Raw genomic sequence first — 26,894 nt, forward strand, 5'->3', positions numbered from 1 at the left:
GATGTAGCACTTAGGACACAGTTAGCAGTGAACGTGGTAGTGCTGGGTTGCATGCAGTGATCATAGAGGCCCTTTACAAACGAACTGATTCTATGGTTTAGTATTAAATGTAGCATCTGAAGCATATTTCTAAAGATAACATGTTAACTATGAGTTCAAAAGTATGTTTTGAACAGTTGCATCTCTGGCCTTCCCTGGTATTGTCTCAAAAGAGGTGAGCAATGAGATCGTTGAGACAAAAGTCACAAAATCATTAGAAGCTTCATAGCAGCTTTTACAATGTCATTTTCCTATTCTTCAGAGAAAGACTAAGTCAGTATTTGAGTATTAATCTTCTAAAGTCTGTGATATTCAGAGTCATGAGTTCCTCAGCCCTGGATAAGAGCAGGCACTCACTGATGAAGGAGCAGTGAGTGATCTGCCTGTTCAAAACAAATGAATAAAGCTCAGAGGCTTGTCCAGTCAGAATTAAGAGAGCTAGAAAGAGTGTGCAAAGACCTTAGGGTCAACAAAGATTTACTCAACCCTCCACATCCCTCTCTGTTCCATCTCTGTTGCTCATATTTATTCCCTTGCCTCTCCCTAAGTCTGCTTGGAACTGCCAATTAGGCTCATTAGCATCTCCTCTGGGGTTCCCTTTGCAGCTCTGTTTCCATGAGAGCTGGCAGCTGTGGGAATGTGAGCTTTCTGGAAGAAGCCCTTTCAGCCTCTGCACTGTCAAGTATCAAGTCAGTTGCATGTCTGACACTGGAATTAGTAGGGTTCAAGCATCTGGATTATTGTCCTTGTGGGCTGGGTGACCCACAGCTGTTTCTAGATTGGTTTGCTTTAAATTAAATCAGGCCTGCAGGTGAATTACTCTTTCTTATTTCTAATATTTAATTCAGCCTTTCTATAAACTAGAAACAGAGTTGTTTTATAGAAAATAAGAGAATGGCACAATATTTTTAACAGAAAGTTCTAAAAGGAGATACAATTTTGAAAACAGAGCCAAGACTACAGGAGTCTGTCCAACAGCCAGGCTGTTCACTATTCAGGAAAAGTTTCACATGTGCTGATCTCCATGAGGATTCTTCCTCTATAAACCGTCAGACAAACCACCAGCTGCAGTCCCTGACTTTATTAACTTTAATAAAATAGTAATGTACACTAGTCAACTGCAGATCCTGGACTGCAATAAATATTTCCCTCAGAAATGCCTCCTTCTGATTACTCTGGTTCAGAAAGGGTAAAACCAATCTTGGCCTGTTTTAAAAAGCATTTTGAACTTTGAATATGAGAATGTTAGGTGTAACTTAATAGAAGAACTAATATTTTTTCTGGTTTGGAACGTAGCAGAGGATAATTATTTGCATTAAGTTATTTGTAAAGCTTTGTTGAAGTGTTTTGTATTTTCACTAGGAATTATTATGTGCCACTAAAAGGGGAATGATGGGTTACATTGGTCTAAAGTCTAAACCTTCCTTTTTTTTTCCTTCAGTATTCTCATAACTAATATTCTCTTCATTCTCAATCTTTAAGGAAAATTGAAATGGGGCAGGTATGTCCTGTTGTTTTACAAGTTGTTTTTCAGCATGCTGCTGTAGCATTACTGAAAATAGGGAAAATGTAGAAACAAGGATGTCCATTAAATCTTTGAAATGTGTAGAACCAAGGGCTGCATTTGAAGGGAAAGATAACTTGAAGCATGAACTAGAAAGGTCCTTAAACCCTCTCTTGTACTATTGCTGTAGCTCCCAATGCTTCTGAGTAGAAGGAAACTACAAGGACAGATAAGTAACTCAACAAATCATGTTAATTAGAGCTAAAAGATTAGGTGGGAGGCAAATCTTGTTTACTCATGAATACAGGTTTATTATGGAAAAATCGATTCAAAACAGGAATTTATAGGTCTTCTTAAGTCAGAGTTTAGAGGCCATATCCTCACTTTATGACCCATTGAGGACCTGAAATTCTTAAAGGCAAACACATTCTCAAAATGAAAAAGCATTCCCCAAAATTCCATGTGCGTACTTAATGTTCAGAATAATCTTAAATCTTTAGGTGTGGGTTTAGGGGTTAAATATTGGGCTCTGAAGAGAGGCAGGTGGGAAGGTGGGACATCTTCACATGTTTTTTTTTATCTTTGAAATCTGCTGAAGCACTCTGAGTGTGTGCTGTGTGACAGAACACTTGGTTAATTTTGTGCTGGTTATAGCTTTTATTTGTGTTAGTGTTGGCTGTTTGATGTGTATGAGGAAGAATAGGGTCGATGTTTTATATTGATTTTCATCAGTAACACTCAGAGGTACTAACTGAAACTGCACTGAAAATGTGCTGTGCATTTCCAAGGGGCTACTGCAATTTATCACAGTTCATTAGATCATAAATTCTTTGAAGCTAAGGGCTATCTTTTTGATGTTTGTGCAGCCTCTAGAATAATGAGAGGGAAGCTGTAGGTGCTACCCTGATGCAAGTAGTCGTAGATCAAAGCTCAGAATAAGTAGGCAACAGAAGACCTTGGACTTCTCTCATGAGCTTTCTTCTCAGCTGGGATAATTAAATGATAATGCAGATAAGAAATTGGTGACTTATTATCCTCAGCTTAAAGATAAGCAACAGAGGTAATACTGAAGATTTTCCACATATCTGCCCCAAATCTCTGTTCGCAAATCCGACCCCAAATTTTGAACTCTGCTTTCATGCCTTGAGCTCAAGATTAAATGTCTTCTCAATACCTGCTCTCCTGGTGAAAAGGATTAGGTTGCTATTTAGGGAAGACTCCAAGTCCTTATGTGAAGGATTTTTAAATACAGAATCAGACTTTTCTGATTCTATGTTCACCTAATGATATGAGTATCATTTTAATGATCTAGTCTAGATTAATTTTACCACTTCAGCACCAGATTGAGGTCTTTTATTGGAAAACATAACATTTTTATGAAGTAAGAAGCGAAAGCCAATGTTTTGTTGGATTAATTGCCATTGTAAAATAATTTACAGATTACTTTCAATCTCAGTTATGTTCTCCTAAAAAGTTCATCCAAGATGTTCATCTCATCTGCTGGTGGATCTAAGGTCATGATAATGGTGGTTTCATTTCATATCTGATGTTGCCAAGTCGAGATATTTTTGCATTTTGCTAAAATAATCAGTCTAATAAGAAAATTCAGCTTTATATTTTGTACTGTTCAGGGGGAAGAATATCTCCTGTGTTTCAGTTGTTCTCTGCACATTTGTTAAATGATAACATAGAGACAGTTATTTCTGTTAATTTTTAAAATACTCTCATCCTATCCAGATTTAAAAAAAAAACTCTGTTATGGATATTCTTCAAGTGCCTGAAGGCCAGGTGCTGAATTATGGTGATCACATCTGTTTTATAGCTGTCTTTTATGAGAGATTATGTGTAAAGAAGAGAGTTTCTTCTGAAAAACAGATTAATGAGAGACAATATAGACAGGCTCATAAAACAGAAATCATCACAGAGAAGACACTTCCGATTCCCTGGAGGAGAAGTGGAAGATCCAGTACAGCTAAACCCATGTAAGAAGTGCTTTTCTTGTTGAGGCCCATTGCCTGAGTTGTACTTGTTTCCAGAATCTGTGCTGGAGTTGAAGAAGAGGGATTTAGAGTAGGGTTTATGTTCTGTGCAGCAGCACTTCCACAGACAATGAGGCAGAGGTATGTTAAGGGTACATTCCCAGCCTTGGAAAGGAAGATTTCCAACTTGTTTGTGTTTTCCCATAAAACTTTTGAATGCAATTCCCAAAAATCCTTGACCAGCTTACCTTGTGCTAGTCATGAGCCCATAGTAGATGAGAACCCTGTTGAGCTGCTGTGGTTGCAGAGCCACTTCCTCTCCAGCCCCTGCTCTTCATTGGCTTTTCCCATTTGCCTCCAGCTGTGCTGTCTTGTTGCTATTGCCCCTTTTCAGTCCAAATAATCAAAGCACTCAGAACCAGTGCAGGTTGTCCTGTCCTTTTTATTTTATTCCAAAATACCCACTTAAAGATATTTTGTCAGGATTTCAATCGTGTTGCAGTTTGAAGGGCATCTGCTTTGTTCCCTGTGTATTTATCTGCTGCATGGACCACCTCTACCTGCAGAATTAGTTCCTTCCACAAGTAACTAATTTGATTTTGACTTGGCTATCCCAGTCAAATACTCTCTGAAAATTTCGGAGTGTTCTGTGAATATAGCATGTAAAAAAGACATCTATGTGTGTCATTTGTATAAAATTACCACCATATTTAAAGTAAATGGAGCTTAGGAAGCAGTTTCTAGGAGCCAAGAAAAAAATTCTTTTTATTGAACACAGACATATTCTTGTCCACTTTTATCAAAATGCTGATATTAATTTCTGTGAATAGAGTATTTAATTTAGCATATTCATGTAGATTAGCCACATGATTGTTAATTACACTTTGCATACTGACTCAACATATTTTCCCACTGAAGTTACATTACTAATAAAACATTAGGCTTATTCTTTTTTCACAAATTAAGTGGTTCTCAGTATAGGAAATCTACAGTTTAGGGAAAAAAAATCAACCAACCTATGAAAAAGCAACCAAGTTTCACACTTCACGTTCCTGTCCTTTAATACTCCTCAGCACCTGTATCTGCCCCATGGTGTCTATTATCTTGCCCACAGAATGTATGTATAAATTATTTACTGCACTCAAAGTTATGATACTAGATTTTAAAGTGATCTTCTCTGGTAATGATAACTTAAAAAAAAAGAAATTGAGACTCTGTCCAAAATTTTGGGTTCCTTGAGAAGCCTACCAAAATTTATATTATATTTCCAAGCTGCTAAAGCATTAGCTGCACACATTCACAGCTCTTTCTTCAGAATAGCTCTTTTCTGGTGTGCTGCTTGTCCTCTGTTTGACAGCACATCGATTCCCTGAATCAAGAATTAAATCAGGAGTCATTTATTCTAATTATGGTGCAGAAAGCCTCGCAGTATTACAAGTCCTGATTCAGAAGCAATGGAGTGTCCTTAAAATAGGCCAGTTCTTATTTCACATTAAACTGGAAAAGGTCTTTAATAAACTGTGAGTCAGGGACAATAGTTATTTGTTCCTATTACTGAGGCTATTTGTGTTGGAATGAGGATTTTGTTCCTAACTGTGACTTCTGTTTTTTCTCCCACAGGGAATTCCTGTTTCTGTGTTTATAATGTCATTGCATGTTGCCATGGCAAAAGTTGTATTGCCATGATAGTACTAGTTCAGTATTATGTTAGTCAAGGACAAGGGAGGTAGAAATTAGATCAAAATAAACTTTAACCACAAAATGGGAAACGTCTGTGGAATTTCATCTCTGCTTTTATAAGATATTGTTAGTGTTTTCTGGTGCTCCCATAGTTTTTGATTTGTATTTATTAACATATATATGCCATATATATTTATATAAATCCATCACAATTTCTTCCTGAAATTGTAGAATTTATTTACATTGAGCAGAGGAAGGCTGTGTAAGAATTTTGTGTCCAGCTTCAGTTGCTACAAGCTGAATGCTCAGAATTGCACAATCCCACCTTGAACTGGCACATGGAAACTCCTGGCTGGGCTGGTATGTGTTGTTATGAAAGAAAGAATCTGAAGGCTGTGCTCAGAGCCCTTCCTAACAATGAACTCATCTGGGAAACATCTCTTGGAAGGAGCAGCTGCTCTCAGTGGTGCCATGGCCCGTTTGCTCCCCTGGTTCAGAGGTGCACCCCAAAACTTCTGCATTAAATAGTCCTGGGTTTAGAAAGCTTCACCTTATTGGTAGAGCAGAGTGGTTCTGTCAGTTTTCTGGATTAAGATAGTTTTTGTTATCAAATAATTGACAGCGTATCTTGGTTCTTCATGAAGGCTTTTTGTCTCTGTTCAGTTTCCACTCTGTTTTGGGGAGATAGACCTAGTATTTGTAACAGGAAAAAAAGTCAGCAGGACAGATGGTGCTTAACAGAGAGTCCAAGCTTCAGCTTGCTGTGTTTTGTAAAAAGATAGAGATGGTTTCAGGATGTTAATACAGAGCCAACCAGTAGGTGCTGCATTTAGAGGAGCAGTGGGGTTATGAAAAGCAGGGTGTTAATTCAGCAGGACCAAATTGTGAAACCAGGGCAGCAGCTTTGGATGACTTATGCTGGGTGTTCAAATTGCTTTGATGCAACTTGGGATCTTCATGTTCATCATGTACCTTTTAATTGTAGCATTTTACTGGAGAGGTGTGTGTTTTTTGAGGGGCCAGTGGATGTGGGAATCTGTCCTTTCCATTTGGGAGTGCTGAAAAAGATGATCTTTAACCTCAGCTTGGGTAGGGTAGTGGTTTACACAAGTAGTAACAATTAAATGTTTTTTCCTACAGCAGTGCAGTGAAGTTCCTGCTGAATGGCCAGGGTTCTGGCTGGCATCTGCAGAGGTGAAGGGGGAAGTGAAGCAAAGTGGCCTCTGTGTTCTGAAATTTCTAACACTGCATTTCACATCTGTACAAAGAATTTAGGAGTCGTTGCAATTTTTCAGTTTTATGTTTAAGGTAAATTAAATCACTGCGTTGGCATCTGTTTCTTGGATACAAAAAAAGCAGCAAATGGTATTGTTACATTAAGATATTTGGAAATATCTAGGACTTAGTGAAAAACTATGTTTTAGTACATTCAAGGGCCTACCAAGTCAAGGGCCTACTGTGACTTTACAATTTTCATGAAGAAGTTATGCTTGAATTAAATCAAGTTGCAGTGGTGCAGAACTAAGTCTGTCTAATTATGAATGTGTAAAGCGGAAATAGCTGTCCACTCTGTTATTGTTTACTTCTGAAGTTCAAAAATTTGATGTATAAAATAGAGAATATGCATTATTTTTAGATGGCTTTCTCAGTGAAGGTAGTTTTTTTTTTTTTACTGGAAACAATCAAGTCAGGAATATAAATTTTCTAAATTGAAGTATTCAAGTAGTGTGATGTGTCTTCGGTGAGTATCAGAGGCTTTTCACGTTTGAATATCCTTTCTAAAGGAAGTGTCAGGTTTGATAAGTCTGTTTGTCCTATCTTGATACAGAATGGTTCTTGTGCACACCTTCACTGAGCATTGGTTCAGGAATGAAAATTCTTGCAGAACCAAAGATGTGCTGCATTTTAGGACTGACCAGTCAGAGCTGCCAGTTCTTAATTCTTGGAAGGCACAAACTAAATGGAATCTAAAATAATATGAGGGTAACAACAGAGGGTTGCAGGAGCTGGCAAGGATGTTATTGAGCATCTGTGGTTGGACATCCCAGTCATTTCCTACACAAGTCAGAAGCGATTCAGGCCATGTGTAGGGGTCAAGCTAGATCACACTTGTCAATACTATGCTTATTGGATGGGCTTTCTCCTGGTAGTTACCCTTAAACTTTGAGGCAGTATCCAGCTGTGCTACAGGAGGCTCTGCAGAGTTGATGGGTAGTGGCAGAGGAGCAGAAGATTTGATGCCATTGTTTGGTGTGTCAATAGTGTGTGGATTGGAGTAAAAGAGCTGTAATAATTTGAGGATGGTGCCTTTGGGTTACTCACAGACATTTCCTGCTGTAGCAAAAGGATCTGACAGTTTCTCCTCCCCAAAAAAAAACAAAAAACCTTTCACATTTGTAAAAAGCCAAAACTGGAAACACAGAGTATGTCCAAATTAAGACATGTGTCATTCTTTAATTTACTCCTTCATTTTTTCCAGCCTCTGAGCACAGGATTCTTGCATGTGAAGGCTGAAGAACATTGCCACACACATGAGGAAAGAATGCCATCAAAAGAACCTGTGTGACCCAGTCACAGCCAGGGAATATATGATGAGAAATTATGTTCTCCAGTGATGGACTTGCTCTCACTGCCATTTTCTCCTGCCCTTGTTTATTACATGCCAAATGTTATCCTTGGTTTTATTTATCAGCCATGGGAAGTGCATCTGGGATTAAAAGGAAAACAGGCCTTCAGCATGATATACTACAGTATTAGCATCACTGCCATTTGTGCACTGGCAAAGTGTTCCCTTTTTAAGCCCTTTTCCCATACATCAAAGTTTTAAAAGAATTTTCTAAAAGTGGCTTGAGTTTGCTGTCCTTTTTTTGCTCCAAGCTGGACTATCCCTAAGACATATCCCTATTACCTGCTTCTGCCTCCTCGCTCAGGGCTGGAGTGAACAGTCAGCTCCAGCTGAGGAGTGTGTGGAGCAGAGCCAGGGAAATGTTTTCTGCTCTCAGTGCCTGAGGTGGGAGTCAGGCTGGGGCAGCTGTGCTGCTCTCAGCCTCTGCCTTTAGTCTGGGTAGCTTTGGGGGTCTGCTGGAGGTGTGTGCAATGGGAGAACAGGGTACACCACCCCTGTGCCTGTCTGATCTTCAGGTGCAGTCTGACAGCTCTTCAGGGCATGGTTCAGCTTGAGCTGGGCTTCTGAGGTGCTGGGGGGATTGATGGACTGAAGAAATGCTGGCTGGTTTCTCTTGTACAACTGGTGTTTTCTATAGTGACAGTCTTGACAACATACATGTGTTACCTTTACTCTCTCTCTGTATTCCAGCCTGCTCTTATCTCCCTTGTGTGGGTCCTAACTGTATTAGCATCATTTTGTCTTTAGAATTAGATGGTTTAATACAGAGCACAGCTTTTTTATTTTATCCTTATTGATAGCCCACTTGGTATGTGATCACACTAGAGAAGATTTAAGTTTTACTCATTTACCAAGTGTGTCCTAAGGTCTTCTGAAGTTCTGCTTACAAACAAGCTGGTTTTGGTAATACAAACATATATTCCTATGGTACTTTTCTTTTAGAGTGCCACTTTCCCTTCTGGCTGCAGCGGGACTTGAGGAGGAATGTGACCTTGTGTAATTATCCCATTCTTTGGCCTTTAGGGTTACACCAAGCTGGAATCAGCTGACTTGATTTCTTGCAGTCAGCAGCTCAATAATTTCTCTTTTTCGCGTATATGAACATGAGTTAGGAGACAGGTGGAGGCAGGATTAGGGCTGCCATGTGCCCTCAGTTTCTCAGGTAGCTTTGACAGAATATTTCTAGGAATTCCTGTTTCCAGACATTTGGGCAGGAGCCACATCCAGGTGAGGTGCACTACTCCAGGGAAATGTCTGTTGTCTCTGTCAGCTGTTCAAAGATATGTTGAGCTTCAGTTATCAAATTATGTTCTTTATTAGTGATTCATAGATCCAGAATGAAAGACTGAAATGACTGCTTGTACATTTGAAGGTGGAGAGCTCTTAATTACTGCAGTTGTAGAGAATATGAGAAAGTACAAATTAAGCCAGTGGGACTTTTTGAACCTAATTATTTTATGATCCTTTCTGTAACACTCTCTTTTTTTCCCCCAAATAATTCAATAACTTATTAAATAAATTTTTCTTTCATCATATCTTAATTACTAAAAATATTTTCTATTGATGGATTAAATACCTGGTAATATTTGATTTCCATTAGATAATTTCCTTTTTTTAAATGTTTTTAATTGTGCATTCATCTTTCTTCTTTGCCAGTAGTACTTGAACACTCCCTCAAAAAACACCTCGAATTTCTTTCCTGTGTGAGGGCCACCAGTTATGCAGAGCATTAGGTGTCAGACAAGCAGGGGATATTCAGGGAATGTGCTGATGTGTGTCTGATGCCACTTTGCCTCATACTCCCATGTGGTGAGTTGGATTTCTGCTCTCATTTGAGTGGCAATCATGCCCAGGAGTTGTTTTTAAGGTTGTTTTTAAGCATTAGGAAAGTGCTCTCCAAAGGGGAACAATCCAAACATTTACATGCTCTGACAAAAACATGTCTTTGTAGAGAGCCAAGGAAGCTGCTGCAGGTGAGTAGTTGGACTGTGGGGTGGGGAAAGAGAAGGAACCCAAAATACAAAGTTTTGTTTGTTTTATGGTCCCTGTTGTCCTTCTGCTGTTTGAGTGATGGAGAATCACGGGTGCAAAGCTGAGCAAAATGTCTGCCTGGGCTTGTGGAGTGGTTAACAGCTCAGACATTTGTTCAGAGCTGGTCCCACTTCTCTCTCATTCTTGTTTTATACTCTGTTGCGCTGGTGTTCTCACAATGTGGATACATTTGTCTTCCTTTCATCAGTAAATCAGCATCCCTGTAGAACTGAGGAGGTAGAAGGAGCTAATTTGTCAAAAGCTGCCAGCAGGCATCCAGTCATTTTGCATTGGTTTTTTTTTTTCCCCTTTCTTTATTGTATGATTTTGGTAAGTACTGTTTTCATATAATTGCATTTAAGTCTGCATAAAAGAGAACCATTAATGTTCAGGAATTTCAGAGTAAAAAAGAAATGTGGCACTGTGAAAGACTGGGGTTTTTTAAAGATTGAAATGTGATGACAAAGGAAAACAGATGTTGTTTTATTATTAAAATATCCTACACTGCTCTCTACTGGAAGAGTGGAAGTCTACATTAAATATTCAGAAGTGCACCTAAAGCTATTTCTTGATCAAGAGTCAAGTTTATTAATATTTTTAATGGTAAAACTAACTTTTCCTAAGCATGTATAGAGTTTTTCCCCCCTAAGCTTTGAAGAAAAGCACCTGCGTGTTCTTTGCATGTAAAGCCAATAAAATGTTGAGGGTCAAAATCTAAACTGCCAGGGGAAGAACTACTGGAGAGTTTCCTGCTGATGTCAAGGAAAGAAAGTGCACTGCTAACCTTAACAATTCACCTGGCCTTACTAAGACCTGCTGGGCACATCAGAACAGCAGCAGGCTTGTCAGAAATGTCAGGGATTCTGGATGCCTGAAGTTGTCTTACATTTGAAATGATTTTTAATTGAGCCAGCAAAGTAAAAGATTTGCATTTTATTTTAATAGTTTCTCCAGTGAAAGTATAATTCTAAAAGCAGTTTTAATAATTTTACAATGGAATTGGACCAGAAAATGTCTTGTTCATGTTAATGCATAGGGAAATGTCACCTACATTCTGACAAATATTCCTCACAAAAGGGTCTGGCTGATAGCTTGTTGTGTAAGACAGCCCTCCTGGTCATTACATTTCTCTCAGTTGCTGTCAGTGATAAAACCTCTGTTGATTTAATCTGTTGAAATAGTGTCTGTTAATTCTTTGCAGCTGCATTATCTTACAAATCTTTGCATGTGGAGTGAATACATCTGGTTGTCTGCTAGTATTAGATTAGAAACAGTTTGATCTGAGGAGTTTGTCTTGTATGTGGCTGGCCAACAGCTCACTTTCTTCATGGCAAACATCACTGTACATTAAAGGAACACTTAAATGGTCCTGACTGATAGGATCTGTTGGCCTCATATGAGTTATTTCTGATTGCAGACAGCTGCAAGTGAAATGAGTAATATATTAGGAAAATAACTGCTCATCAGCTTTAAAAGGAATGGAATATGTTTGGAAGAATGGCAGACTGCAGTGAAGAATGTGTGGTAAAGAAAATTGCTTTAACTTGCTTTATGTTATACAAAATATTAAATGTCATCTTCTTCCAACTTTTTTAAGTATGCAACAAAAATTCAGTATGATCATGATCAACTTAACAGTAAACAACACATAAATATTTGAGTCTTGTGGCATGCCTGAATTATGTATTGTGTCTGTTTGAGTAGGCATATTATGCATGGAGTACACCAACCTCAAGAATAATCTTTTTGCTAGCTGCAGACAGTAAATGGATGTAGCAGTCCTATGTAAACATTTTTCAGCTGTATTATGTATTTCAACACATCACTTATGTAAAGAACACTTAAGTACTTTATGTGTTTATTAGTTTGCATTTAGGATTAATAGCTAATGATCTAAAGGGAAACTGTTATTTTCTGTTTCCCTCTTCTGCAGTGAAGTGTAGGAGCTGTGTTAGCTTGACTCTCAGGAACCACTTAGGTTTCATATGCTGGTTGTTCTGCATGAGTCAAGTTGCAGAAGGGAACCTCAAATGCTGAAAATAATCACTGACTTGCCAAGTTCCCATCTAAAGCTCTGGATCAGTACTGCTCCCTAAAGGGGCCTGGGCATGGAAAGGGAGGTTTCACATTTACCCCTCTGGCTCCGAAATTTTTCTTGCAGAAACTCTTCCATGCTGAATAATTGTATTATTTGTGCCACAGCTGGATGAACTTCCTGATAGAACAAATATTTGTTTTCTGTGTTTGTGTGAGATTTGGTGAGAAAAATCTGCTGAAAGGACCATGATGAAATGGCCACCTTCCCATTTCATGGGAGTGGTGAGTTAGTTGGTGGCTTCCCCCAGAGACCTGGTGGCAGCGTGCCTGCTGTGCCAGGGGTTGTACAAACTGCACAGTGACCTTGGCAGCTGAAGCCCCAGCTTTGCAAATACATCTGTTTGCTTAGCTTAACCATCATCAGTAATACCACAGTAATTGGTACCTCATATTAAACAGAAAATGATGATAGATGAGATGGAAAGGCACAGAGCATAGAAAAAAGCAAGCAATAAAAAGCTTCTCATTAAAACTGTTGGCTTTAATGCAGTAAAGTAAGGCTTTACTGCATAGTCATTCTTTTGTTACAAACCTGTGTTGGTCTGAAATTCTGTCTGTATTTTTCCCCCAAACAGAACAGTCCAAGTTAGTCAGAATATCCCCCGTTAATTGCTGGTTTTCCTTTTATTACTCTTACCAAGACCTTAAGAAGGGAAGTCAAGCATTAAATGTGTAAGCAATTTTAACACACCTGAATTAACAAATTAGTACAGTTGCAATTGAAAGAATTAGAAATAGTTACAAACAGTGCAATCCATAGTATAGCCTTGTAATTTTTCTTGGTCTTAACACTTAAGCTAAAATTCTTCTTTGTCTATATGGAGTAAATGTGTCTTAATTATTTTCCTATGCATTTTCCTAGTTTATTATGCATGAGCTTGAAGCTTGAATTCCACATCCAGCTCAAAACTGCTGAGAGCAATTGAAATTTTAGTGGTGATGCTTAATGTCAAAACCAACACTCATCTGGAAGAGAGTGAATGATTTATGGAATTCTAGTGGGTTATGGTCTGTAAATGCTGATCTAAGGTTCATGGTATTTCTGTATTCTCTGAGTCTTGGTTGTTTATTTCTTTTGTAACTTACTGAGCAAACACAATGAGTTTTTCTTCTGGTTTTATCAGTCTTTTAAAGTGCTTTCAGCAGTTTATCTTTCTGCTTAGAAATCTACTTGTCCCTCCTCTCCATGGTCATAAATGGTAATTTCTGGTTTGGGGAACATTACTATAAGCTTTAAAATTCAGTGACATTTAAGAGATTCCCCAGCTGTGGCTGGGGAATTTGATTTTCTGAGGCAGTAGTGTGAATTATCATGAGGTACAAGCTTCTGGGAAAACTGTATTTGTGGAAGGTACTGTTTGTGGAAAGATTGGTCTGCTGCTGGGATTTACTGAATACAGCAAAGGTAACTTCATCCTTCTTGGACTGTGAAGCAGAGGAGAGTCCTGGGGAAATGACTGATTCTTTCTTAGCTTTATCAGAGCTTGCTCATCTGGATGGAAGTAAGTAAACAAGAAATGTAGGGCAGCCCTGTGCCCTTCTGGAGAAGCAGCTGCAGGCAAGGCAGCATAACCTGGGGCATCTCTGTGTGTGCATGACCCAGTTCCACCAGAGGCCTGGCCCTGAATCTGCACTGGGAACTACTGGGCTGCTTGCACTGGTACTGGTGCTGCCAGTCTGGAAACAGCGCAAGGCTTAGGAAACAGCCGGGGATGAAGCATTTGTGCAGCTCAGTGCTCACTGAGCCTTGTCCACACCTGCAGCTCTTGTTTCCTGTGTTTCTGCAGGATTCCTGCTCTGTGTATCACATACCTTGTGTGCTCACAAACTTACAGCAATCAAACTTCTGCCTTTTGTGTTCTCCCAGATGTGGTGGATATAAGTTTGCTTGTCTGCAGGTATCTGGTAATGTTGGCATTTCAGCCTTCTTCTTAGACTCTCATCTGATCTTACCTGTTGGTTTGGGGGTTTTTTTGCTCACATATATTCATTCATCTTTCCCTTTCTGTCTCTGCTGTGTGCAGTATCCATCATGTCTAAGAATCATTCTTCCTTCTCTACATGCATTTTGTGCAGCCATCACTTTTCCAGGCAAGATCACCCCCATGGTCTAAAGTCATCAGAGATGTTGTGTGAAGGACATCAAATCAATAGCAGAGCCTTCTGCTCTGTTCTTCCAAAGCCTTGGTCTCCTGGCTGGAGAAGTAATCATAAAGAATATTGGCAGCAGATGTGTGTGGTGTTTCGATTTAGACTGCTGTTTTCAAGGTGGCATGTCATATTTCTGAGTCACTAGCAAATATCTAATGAGGCTTCACTGTTGGTGGAGCTGCACAGTTTCTTTGCAGGAGTACCTTGAGCATACTAAACATGTTTGGAAGGTTTAATAGAAGTAAAAACTCCAGAGTTACTCTGTTTAAGTTGTCTGTATCTTGGCAATTTTAAATCCCTTTCAAAATGGCTAGGACTTAAAAATTGTACATGTCTGTGTGTCATGGTACACAGAAAACTGTGCTTTGGGGAAAAAGGGAGGGTTTTTTTTTCCTAGAGTTAATTTAGCACATACACATACATGATGTGACTTAACTGTAGTTCAATGTGAAAATTTGGCAACAGAAAATCAATTAGTGTATCACACAGATGGTTTTCAGGCAGGATTATCATACATTTTGTAACAGCACAGTAGAAGGGAATGTGACTGTACAGAAAACTAAAGCATTTCAGTGTACAAAGAAATAAGGTCCTTTTGCAGTATTGTGCTTTCTATATGAAAACACATGTGTTTGGTTTTCATTAAAGACTTACTTGGTAAAAATATGAATTGATATAGAAAAACTACTTGAAAATGTGTCTTGTTTTACATAAGCTGGAGCCTAGTTCCTGTAAGTCTATGTTACTATACCAAGCAGCTTTGAGAGGAAAATCAGTTCTTTTAATTTATCTTACATCTTGTGGGAATGTTTTAGTGACAGAATCCAAAGTATTGGCTCGTGTTTTTTCATGGGAAGAATCTTCCATCTGTATTTTGCATGCGTTTTTTTATTATTTTCTAAAAAGAGTTATTACCAAAGTGGTAATTTCCCTGTGGAAAAAGGTACTTGAACTTCTAATTTACAGATTTGTCTAGGATGTTTTTTAAAGTCAATTTTGATAATGCTAATATTAGTATAGAATGTAATTCTTGTTATTTTCTTGATTAGAAATAGCTGTGTGAAGGTTTTTTATTTATCACCTACTGAAACAATTGTCTTTCCAAAATGCTGCTTGAAAATAATTGGAAAATAAGATTACTCAAGTTGATTATGCCTTTAAATGCATAACTTACTGCTCACAAATTACAATTTTTTCAGTTTCTAGGCAGTACAGAAGTGGAGCAGCCCAAAGGCACGGAAGTTGTAAGAGATGCTGTTAGAAAATTAAAGGTAAGAATTTTTAATGAAACATAAATGGAATGTACTCTTAACCTCTTTTTACAACTAAGACACTGTGTAGGTTTTCTAGGTGAATTCCCTGGCTCTAGAAGTAGTTGCTTTTACTAATCTCTTTAGTGTGTAGGTTCTTCCTTATTATGTCTATATGGTGTGGTGTTCTGCTGTGTACAACATTTAGTTGTCCTACAGATTTTACAACAATTCAGAAATATTTTTAAAGTAAATGTATTTCAATGGCTAATGCTTCTTCTTCAGGCTTGTTTAGGGCTTCATTAATACAAATTGAGGTAGCAAGAATTTGTTTTAGCTGCCATCCCCAGCTATGGCTGAGAAAATCAGGCTTTTGCAATTTCCTCTTGGCTACATGTGCTTGGGCACCAAGGGACTTGGTGGACAACTAAAAATATCCGAGTGCAATGACTTGCTGAGGGTTGTTTTCAGTGAACATGGCTTTGCCTTGGCTGCTCAGAGCTCTGCAGGCACTGTGAGCTGGGGCAGGGAATGCTGATTGTTCCAATCCACTCCACTGCCTTGTTTCTGTGGAATTGCTTCATGCCTAGCTGCTCTGAGCTATTGGCCCTCCAGTTTACTTAGATGTAAAAAATCTTTCTCCCTACTGCTGCATTTTTCATAACTTTCTTGCAGGCTTTTCATTGTTCATTTAAACAGGTTCCGCAGAAATGGGCAGGAAACGTGGGGAGTCAATATTGAAAAAATTGATTGTGTTATTACCATACTAAAGAAATGCAGAAAGGAAACAAGAGATTACTCATGTAGCTCAGCTTTTAAGGCTGAGTTTTCCCTTGAGAAAGCCATCTTTACAAGATGGATCAGTAATCTTATTAAGGTATTGGAACACATTCTTTGCTGTTGTTTTCACTCTACCAAGATAGTACAGCTGCCTTTAAAGATTCATTTAGCTGATTCTTGGAGTGTTTTATTCCAAAAAGACTTTTTTGTACTGCAGATAGAGTCATTATTACCCAGTTGTTTTCAAGTGTTTTAGGCTAAGTTTGACCCTTTAAGCATTGCAGCATTCTATCAGTGGAAACAAAGTGGATTTGTGTGCACCTTGTGTAGTTTATCTTTATAAAACTCCAATACCCCCAGAAAAATCAGTTCTGTGCAGAAATCTGTCACAGTGATACCTTGCTATGGAGCAGCTTTGCTTGTGTTATAAAGGTGTTTTATTGGACTCCTGAATAACCAAATGCTGAGTGTCTCTGTCCAACTGGTGGAACCCCAGCCTGGCCTGGGCTCTCACTGATCACTGGAGGCTTTGGGTGGGTTGAATTCTCTGATTTCTCACATGGACATTGTTTCCTCTGAGAGAGAGTCCTAAAAGGATTTCAAATAACTGCTCTCAGACGTGTGGGCAAAGCCAGAAATGTGGTGTTTGCATTTATGGTGTCACTGGAGTGTACAGATACCTACTCTCATTTGCTACACACATTCCCTAAATAAACCACCTTGGAGATGGAAGTCTGAATAGCTGCAGCCAGAGTTACATTATTTTCTTCTTCTTCAAGTTTGGAATTCTGTAGTTTAGATATCAAGTATTGCATGTGACCTTACATAATCACAAGTTTATTAGAGACCTTCCAAAGTAAATAAACATGACTTTAGGAAGGACTCGAAAAATCTTGGAACAGATTTCAGAGAGCAATGAAAGCACTTTTTTGTTTGAAACAATCCCCAATTAATTGAATACTCATTTGAAGAATGATGTTGTGCATTTGTAGTTTTTGAAGAGAAGCCTAAAGGTAGTGAATTTCTTTATTAAGCACATATCTCTAGTTTGTTTTTATAAAATGGTAATTAAAAATTTTTAAGCAATTAAAACAACTTGAAAAACTAATGTCATATTGGAAGAAATGCTGAAGAAATATAAAGGGGTTTGGGGGTAGGAGAGTTTTTAGAAGACATGTAGCTTCTGATGCCATATTTATATTTTGAAATTATCTGGATTTGCTTTTAATTGCAATGTTATTAATCATAATTTGTTTTTAATGAAAATTAATAGCTGGCAGAAAAACAACTGCCACTTTCTTAATGTTCAGAGCTATTTTTACAAGTGACATGCATCACTCTAATAAGCTTTTGAAGTCACATGCTCCAGTGATACACAGACCATGAAACCCAGCCACCAGAAAGCATTTTTCTTAAGCCCTCATGTCACCAAACTGTCAGAGTCAAGATGTGATATACAACTCTGTACCTCTCTAAATCATCTAAAAGCCCTTAACTGAGCACAAAAACTTGGGTTGCCCAGCACAGAAACTGCAGCTGCCATGCCACAAACTGATTTTTCCCAGCAGATGGAGCTGATGTTCTACAGAAACATAAAGTATCTTGGACAAACTTTTTCTTGATTCTTCATTGTACTTTTATCCCAAATACAGCTTTTATATTTTCTTGACAATTTTTCTGGGACAGTTAACAATTAGAAGATTGTTTTTTTTCAAGCAACCATATTTAATTTTTCTAGAGGATTCTCCAGTGGCTTTATCTAGGTGGGATTTCCCCTCGTGTTTTCCAAGTGCTTGGAGCTGTACTGCAGGAGAGAGATGAAACTTGAACACTAATGTTTTACAATGTGTTTGTTTATTTATTTGTAAGATAAGGTGAACTATTATCACAATTTATTACAAAACATGTTTTCCTTTAAGTTTTCTAGTCAAAACTGGTTTCTAGAATGAAACAAAAGCTAAAGCACGTGGCACCCAGATGCTGTATCTAAACATGCCTATGGTACTCAAAGGTCTATGTGTAGTAAAATCACACTTTATTTTATTAAATGAAATTATTACTTTCCTTGATTAATGAAGTTTGTAACTTCTCTATCAGACTGTAAGAATGAATTTGATCCTTCTTATAAAGTGTTGGAAGGGTTGCCAGAAATGGAAACAGCTAGAAAGAGCAGCAGGACAGATGGAAGGAGCAGCATAAGCAGAGCAGTGGTAAGAAAGCTGCATGGAGGGGTGTTAAAGAGAAACCAGAATAAACACCTGAGTTTTGGGCTGTTTCTTCCTACAGTCTTCCAAGGGACTGTTTTGTGAGGGCCAAACTCAAGGCTGTTTGCTTACCCAGCTTTCAATTCATTATCCTTTTTTTTCACTTTTCTTCTGTAAGTGGAGATGACCAGACAAAATGCAAATAGAGTGAATCACTTTGAAACCACTTGAAATATTTTTCATCATGTCCTTGACCTCCAAGAATACAGAGTGAAGAGTGCTGGTTCACACACTTCCACCCATGCAGAGATGCTGTCCTGCTGCTGCCCTTAAAGGACCATCTGTGGATATTGTTCTGAGCTCCCTCCCATGTTAAAGCTCAATTTAATTTGTTGTTTAAAGGACAGAGGAGGAGGGTGGAGTACAGAGACGCTTTTAATATTGGGATAAAGAGATTTGCAGCCAAGCCTTCCAGCCATGACTGCTCCCTTTGAAGTACTGCAGAAAGCACAATTTCTGGTTCAGGACCAGTCAAGGACATCCTGAAGACTAAAGCAAGTCAGATGAGAAAAGCTGAATAAGAAAATACCTGTTTACCCTGCCTCTCAAAAAAACTAAAATTAAACCCTGCCCCCCACCCCATTAAAAAAAAATCAACCAAAGCCAACCAACCGAACAGGGAAAAAAAAAATCAAAAACTACCACAAAAAAACCCCAACAACCCCCAAAACTCTATGCCACCAAACAAAATGTCCAAAATATCTCAAAACAGCAACAACAAAGCAGCCCACCCCCAAATAAAACAAAACACAAAAAATCTGTCAGGGAGTGAGAGATGGAAAAAAAGACTGCTCTGTATTGTCTTCTACACTGTGGATAATAGATGGATAGCCTTCCTCTCAGTCCAGTGTGTGTCTGGAAAATAAAATACAACCTATTCCATAGACATACACTTCTGGATGGCTTTTTCTCTGCAAAGATGATTATTGAGAGATTGAATTTTGCATTTTTCACCCTTTTCCTCCTCTTGACAGGTATTTTTCAGACGCTATAATTTCACTATGCCCATATCAAATGCCCATGAGAGTTTGGACCATTACATGACCAATTCGATGACATGAAGGCACTGGAAAAAAAAAAAACGGGGCCTCTTGGTTTTTTTTCAGACATGTTTCCTTATAATGAATATTGTAATGATAAAAAGGAGGAAAAGCATTTTCTCCAAGACAGGTTATAAAGCTGTTTCACAGTTTATCCAAAGACCCAGCCCTAAGCCAGGGCTCTTTTTAGGTGTGAAGTGCAATGTCTGATTTGTCACTGGTCACCTGCATTAAATGAAGGAGTTGAACCTCTCTTTCCTGGAATGAATATTAGCACCCAAATCACAGGAACATCTCCCTTTTGGTGTGTCAACTCTTTTTAATTAAGTCTTGAGTTGTGCAGGGAGGTGTAAATATTAAAGCAAAGCACATCGTTTTGATTGCATGGCTTAAATTGATTTATAGATCTATAGAGGTAATTAGTCTTAACAATTAATTCTTTAGCTCCAGTTCCTGGCTGTCTTGAGAACATTAATTTTTTTTTTTTCTCATGGCATTTTTGTTGGTTGTGCTTTGATTAGACTTGATACCTAAACACATCAAATTTAATTTTAATAACACTCTTAGAGTATGCATTTTCCTGTGCTGCTGTGATAAACTACAAAATATATGGATGGTTTAAAATTTCTTTTATTTTAAAGCTAAGTTAAATTGTAGAAAATAGGTTCAGTTGTATCTGTTGCTTTCCCTCAAAATGCCAAGAAAATATAATGTTAATTCTGAAGCAGTTGAACACAAGCCAGCCCATCCCACTGAGCTGGACCAAACCTGGAGTTCATGCCTGAGAGCATTATATGTATAAACTAACAGTTTAAGAATTTGGCCCATCGTGTCTCTTCCCAAGCCATGTTGTGATTCATTATAATTTTATATAATTTTCCATTTTTATGCCAATGGGAGGCTGCAGATTTTTACCCTCTTAAATAATCTTGTTACTGTGTGAGATACAAACATTATTTGGTTTCAAATGTGTGCTGATAGGAAAATATAATGGTTGTACATCTCCCAGGTCCAGAGGTCCCTTGGGGTCCTCCTTAGGTAGAAGGAATGACTAGAAATAAATAGAAGAAAAAATTCCTGATACCTGATTCAATGATGGGATGTGCTGGTCAAACCCCTCACAAGTTTGGGAGGTGGCTGAACGTGGCATTCTGGAGAATGTCAGCTATAAAAGAAATTGCTGATTTGTATCTGTGTGCTATCTGTTATTGCACAGGACAGTGGGCAGGGAAATGCTGAGAAAGGAACAGCCACACATTTTCTGAATTAATCTCTGTGTGTTCACTGCACCCAGTAAACCTTTGATTAAAAAGCTCATTTGTCTGGATGTCTGTTTGGGGGGATTCTCTTGTGCTTGGTTTCTTTCACTATTGGTCTGGTTTTGATTTTATGGAGTGTCTTAAAGTGGATTTTCCAGCCCTCTGCTAACTTTGCTAAATATCCTGTGAATTTTTCCTCCATTTTGTCAGCATCCTTCTGCATTTGAAACCCTCAGCAGGTAACATCTGAGTGTGTTCTCACAAGCAGTTGATGCAGTGCAGCCATTGTTGTCATCTTAAGGATCTCTTTGAAACACCTTCCCAGCTTTGGCTTCATGAGAAGGTCCTCAGTTAGTGGAAGTCCTACCATGTTATCAGACTTCATTCTTCATCTTCACAGGATAGTGTCCCAAGAACCAGAGTTTGTTGCCATGGATTTGCAGGATTGCTTGTAGGAAAACAAGGGGCTCTGTTGGGATACCAGCCTGTGCTTTCTGGTTGATCAGGCTTCTCTCTGTTATTTGCCCCTTCATCAGCCTTTGTGGTCTGATGAAGGGGCAAATAACAGAGAGAAGGGGCAAATCTCTGTAGCAATTTTAGATTTCAGATCATTAGTTCGTTTTCTCCCCTTTCTTTCCCCTCTCATTTTTTTCTGCTTGTAGATTTTATCAGTATTTTTTTTTTCTCCTGGTCATTGTTCAATAATGTCATGCTTAAGAAATAAACCCTGCTGGAATACATTAGAAACATATCTTCCCAATGACAATTTCCTGTTTATAACTACATCTGGAGACTAATGTAACTAACTTAACTCATACTTTTTCTGTTGCTTCACTTTCTTAAATATAAGTGGCATACAAAATACAGATGCTTTGTCTACTTGCATTTTTTGTAAATATTGATCATCACTAATTTAATCTCACTTGAATGATCTAGTTTTTGAGCTGGATTTCTGCTTTTTGAGAGTGGAGGCGTGGTAGGGTCAGTTTGTTCACCGTTTTTTTTGGAATTGGCACAGAACTGCCTTCTGGAACTTCCTCAGTGTTGTAAGTCTTCTTGACTACTTGGAGCAAGCTTTGGCCAGCTGTTCTAAAACTTGTGCATGCTATTCACATCACTTACTTTAAAACCTTTTTCTTCAAAACTGCATTACTTTAAAAACTACAGCTTTTTCATGTTGTAGCTGTTGTTTGAGACTCTGAGATGATTGCTGTTGGAAAATCAAGCGTTCCATCATCATTCTCAATATTTACCATGAGTTTAACGCAGTAAAATCCAACAGTATTTGTGCTTTTTCTTCACTGCTGCCCAGAAATTCTTGTGCATGACTTGTTTGCAAAGGGACATGTTCAAAAGGGCAGGATTTGCTCGAGTTCCGGGCTGTTTCAGGATGAGTTGTGCCCCAGGGTTATCTGTTCCATGGGTGTCTTCCTGGGCACCATTGAGTACATTGGAAATTGAAGTGTCCAAACTGTCTGGGTGATCTTTGGATTTTGTAGTCATTCCATTTAACCTGGCAAAGTGCAGAGTACTGAGAAAAGGGATCACTCATGTCCAAGTCCCACCCACTGAAGGGACATCAGGAAACTACAAATCAGAGGGGAAATCTGGTGGATGCAGCTAATGAATAAATGCCTGATCTGAAAATTATCTAAAGACACTTTAAGTTTAATATAAATCTTGGGAAAAAAAAAAATCCATGCTAATAAAGCAATAGTTGCCCTATCTTTTTCCTCTTTAAGCACAGACTAAAGGCTAAATTTGCAATATAAAATTTAGGACAGATTTTTTTGTGGTTTAATGAGTGATTTTTATTAAATAAAAAATATTTTTTCTCTGTAGTGAATTTTACTTGTTCTTTAAAGTCAACAGATGTCATTGAACAAAATGCTGTAAACCAGCAGTTATGATTTTTAATTTTGCTTTCTGTAAAATTTATTTTTAAAAAATTAAAATATGCATATGGAATGGTACCCCTTAAGGAAGATACAGGGATTAATGTGTATTAAAAGAGTATGTAGCAAGACATGGGCTTGAAGTTAAATTGATGGGAAAAGGATGTGTTGCAAGAGGCGTATACATGATGCTGAAGAGGCATCATGAACTAGAACTTATATTCAAGAAGAAAGAACTTATATTCAACTTATATTCATCAAGAGCTAGAACTTATATTTTCTTGACTCTCAACTAATTGGTTTTCACAAGTCATCCTGTATGAAGTATAGAATACTTTATATTTTAAAAAATACTTGGCCAGTGACTGTAGCATTTCTAGATGTTAAAATACAATAGGTATTTATATTTTTAAAGAGTTGGCTTTGAGAATGGCACAGAGTGGTTTAGATGGGGGATAGTTGTTTGGGGTTTTTGAGGTGGGAGGGTGTTTGTTTTACCAAGTGTGTGATACTTATCAGCTACTGGGGTGCACGAATCAGTAATGAATTGTCTGGGTAAGTCCTGTTACTGTGTGAAGTTAATAGGATCAATTATAAATTAATGTTTAGCTATCAAAAGTTCAATAAGTATGCCTTCGAAATGAGGAATAAAATTGTGAAGGAGGGAAAACCAGGTTCATTTTGTGCTATTAGGGTGGTTCTGCAAACTAGTTAATAATTTGCCATGAAGCTGCCTGTAAGCAAAATGAAATAAGAGATTGACAGTCATGTTGTATAAAGCAGTTGTCTTATGGGAAAATTTTCCAAGTACTGGTTGGAAAAGGATCAGAGCTGAAATCCTGAACTATCACTTAAATGAATGATTGTAATCAGAATTTTTAAGGATTTATGGGAGAGGTGTCAGTTGGCTACAGTTGTGAAGTGCTTACTTCACAATCACAAGGCAATTCAGGCTCGTGTCTTCCAGTCTGATGGGGCAGCACCCTTGGTGACACCCTGGATCCCTGATGGCACTGAAAGCCATTGTCCACACTGGCTTCTGACACAGAGCATTTGTACTGGTGGGGATTACACACCCAGTTTATTCTGGAATGGGAATGTTGAGGATAAACAGAGAGCTCTGAAGCAGAGATTCCAACTTCTGGCCTTTAGTGGATCATCACCCTTATTTATGCATTTGAAAATGCCATTCCAGGCTGTCAAAGACTTGGGAGGAAAAGGGTATTTTGCTCTGGTAACAGAGAAAAATAGGGAGCGATCACTTATATTTGCTAAGAAAGATACCCAAATTTAGGGCACTTCTTAATTGTTATGCAGGAGCAAATTTGAGATACTGTGCTGATTTTATAGACAGTCTTCATGAGAGAAAGAGAGAAAGGTAAGGATGGAAAAGGATGGAAAGTGTATTGGATAGGAATTATTAACCAACCCAGTCATATAAAGTGCTGTCTAACTACCATCTAGTGGGCTGCAGGCAGATAAATTCTGAGAATAAAACAGATCAAGTACTTCTTAGGCATTGGCAACTGTAGTGCTTTCAAACTGACCCTGTTCAAAACAACTGATGGAATATCTTGTAGGGTGCTTCCAGATACTCCTTTATGCACAAGTATGGGAGGGATGAGTATTTGAAGGATGCAAAATCTTCATTTAAGTGCATAAAAAGCAGATAAAAGCTTCAGGGGAACATGCTAAGTAATTTTAAAATAATTCTCCCTGAATTTTAGGCGCATTCTGTGGTGTGCAGTTAGAAATGCTGCTCTGTGCCCAGCTGAGAGTCTTGGAATAGTTGGTGTTGTTTATGGGAAGCTTATTGAAGAAGGAAGGAGGCAACTTCAGGTGGAGGGAGTTGAGAGAAAATGAGAATTAATAAAAACAAAAAAACTTTCTATTAATGGGATTGCTGTTGTGCTTTTTGTGTTTCAGTTTGCAAGGCATATCAAGAAATCTGAAGGCCAAAAGACACCCAAAGTTGAGTTACAAATTTCAATCTATGGTGTAAAAATTCTAGATCCAAAAACAAAGGTAAGAAACTTACATGGGTATTTTCATGCTAAACTAGTAAATATTTGTTTCACTGGTTTTAAGGTTTTCATTGTTTATTTTTTTAAAGTATTATAACAAAAGCCATTCTGTTGATGGAAAAAATCTTCTAAAACACCATGTTTTGTTACAACACCTGGGTGACATCTTCCCAGGAAGGTACATGAAGGCAAACTGTAGCTAATGTAGCATTCAATTTTTTAATCCTTTTACAGCAGGACTTCTAAACTTTGAGGAAGATGAAAACAATGAGCTAAATAAATGTTGACACTGCATATGATAAAAATCTTGCCCTATATATGGTGAATATTGAATTTGGAAGATTGTTTTGTTCCTGCTTCTTTATTGTGGAGTAATTGCTGCATGCAGGCAGTGGCAATGCCTTTTCTCAAATGGTAGCTGTAGTTCAAAGCTTGCAGCCCATTTTTGCTTCAGACTCTTCACACAACCAGAACTCAACAGCTCACCCATAAGCAGAGGGGACAAGAAATATCCATGTCAGTTTTAATTTGAGTTTTTGTGTCTTCCTTATGCAGTAGGGCATAAGGAAAAACCCCAAATCCTGGCAAAAACTGTTTTAAAATAACAGTTTGAAATGCCAAAAGATCTTAGCCCTCCTGCAGAGATTAGCAGAAATCTGTGGGATATATGTTCCTGGGGGAGTAGGAACATTCTGATCTCTTAGCAATGTTGTTATTACAACTCAAGTAGTAATCAACTGTGAGCAGTCTTTTTATCTCCCCCACTTTGTTTCTTGTAGCTCCATGTAAATTCCAATTGAGTTTTTCTTCTTTTGCACAGTTTATAAATGCTTTAGGAAATTCAATTTCATGTTATCAGCACTAACTAAAGTCTTTTTTGCAGTGTGTTTTTCAAACAAAGCACTTTAGTAGGAATATTGGGTTTTAGTCAGATAGTGACTATTAATGGCAGTAGGAACAGGAGGCCAGCTCATATATCAGGACCTGATTCTATACTTAGCACTCGAAAAAAGGATTATAGAAAAGTGATTCTGTCCTTCAATGATATAAAATAATTATATGGATCTGTAAACCTCATAGTGCTGGGGAAAGCACAGGTTATTGTTTCTGTGTTTTAAAGAGCTACCTCAGGACAGGGATTTGGAACATGGCAGAAATTGAATACTCAGATCAGCTGTAAAGACTGAGAAAATGAACTCACTTGGGGCAAGGGGAAAATGCCCATAGGGTGCATTTTTTGTCTATGTGCTTGTCTGCAAAGAGGGCACAGCCTTGTTTATGGGCTTACAGCAAGCTGGGAACCCCAGTGCTGCACATTTTTAATAGACAATAGTTCACATCTAAAAGACATATTTTCCTTTAAAGCAAATACTGCTTTCCCATGTAATAAGCCAAATAAAATAAAATACCAAGAAGAGACTTGTTGAACAAAAACAACAAAAAAAAACTAGCTCAGATCATTTATTTCAGTCTTATCAAGCTCTTGCAACTGAAGAGCAGTGCCATTGCAAGTTTTTAAATGCCTGGAAATTGCTTTTTAATGGAAAATTAAATACTGGAGCAAAAATATACCGATAATAATGCTTAAAAGCTGCTTACATGGCACCTCAAGTAAACAAATATTTCTGTGTCAGATTTTTTTCTCTTTACTTGGTTAGCAAAGTCATTTTATTTCTGTTTTCTATATTTAATGTAGCAAAGTATGGCCTCATTTCAGTAAATCCATTTTAACAAATCTTGGGAGATGATAAAATTTAAAGATCCTGTGCACCTGGAAAAGGAACAGATTATTTTACATAATCAGGCCCTAAATAAATTGCAGAGGGATGCAAAGCAACAGTAAACTCAATTTTCTAGAACAGAAATTACTGTCCAAATAAACACTTCCAGATAAATGCTGTCCAAATAAACTTCCTGTTTACATTCAGTAAAAACAGGAGCAGTTTTTAGATGAATTTGCTAACTTCTGTTATGCATTAAGTCCATTTTTGGGTGCTCTCATGTGCAATAAGAGGCATTCAAAAACATTATTGCAGCTTGCCTGCTCTTATGAGGAAATCCAGAGCTTTCCTTTGTGCATCTTGGTCCTAATCGAGTGCTGGAATTTCTTTAAAATTACCATTCTGTCTGTTTGCAGGAGGTCCAGCACAACTGTCAGCTCCACAGGATATCCTTTTGTGCTGATGACAAAACTGACAAGAGAATATTTACTTTCATCTGCAAAGACTCAGAATCCAATAAGCACCTGTGCTATGTGTTTGACAGTGAAAAGTGT

The 26,894-nt window shown here is 38.0% G+C and overlaps 1 protein-coding gene across 7 annotated transcripts in view; it reads left to right on the top strand.

The window, feature by feature from the left end:
• GULP1 (GULP PTB domain containing engulfment adaptor 1) overlaps positions 1 to 26,894 on the top strand; it is a 144,528-nt gene that overhangs the window by 88,003 nt on the left and 29,631 nt on the right. For all 7 annotated transcript variants that reach the window (XM_071434456.1, XM_071434457.1, XM_071434459.1 and 4 more), the window contains 3 exons: positions 15,307 to 15,378; positions 24,522 to 24,620; positions 26,757 to 26,894. In XM_071434456.1, coding sequence (XP_071290557.1) covers positions 15,307 to 15,378; positions 24,522 to 24,620; positions 26,757 to 26,894 — 309 coding nt within the window. The remainder of the gene's footprint in view (positions 1 to 15,306; positions 15,379 to 24,521; positions 24,621 to 26,756) is intronic.

This window comes from Agelaius tricolor, unplaced genomic scaffold (assembly GCF_023055355.1).
Source record: "Agelaius tricolor isolate 1412-34295 unplaced genomic scaffold, bAgeTri1.0.p SCAF_10, whole genome shotgun sequence".
Taxonomy (NCBI): domain Eukaryota; kingdom Metazoa; phylum Chordata; class Aves; order Passeriformes; family Icteridae; genus Agelaius; species Agelaius tricolor.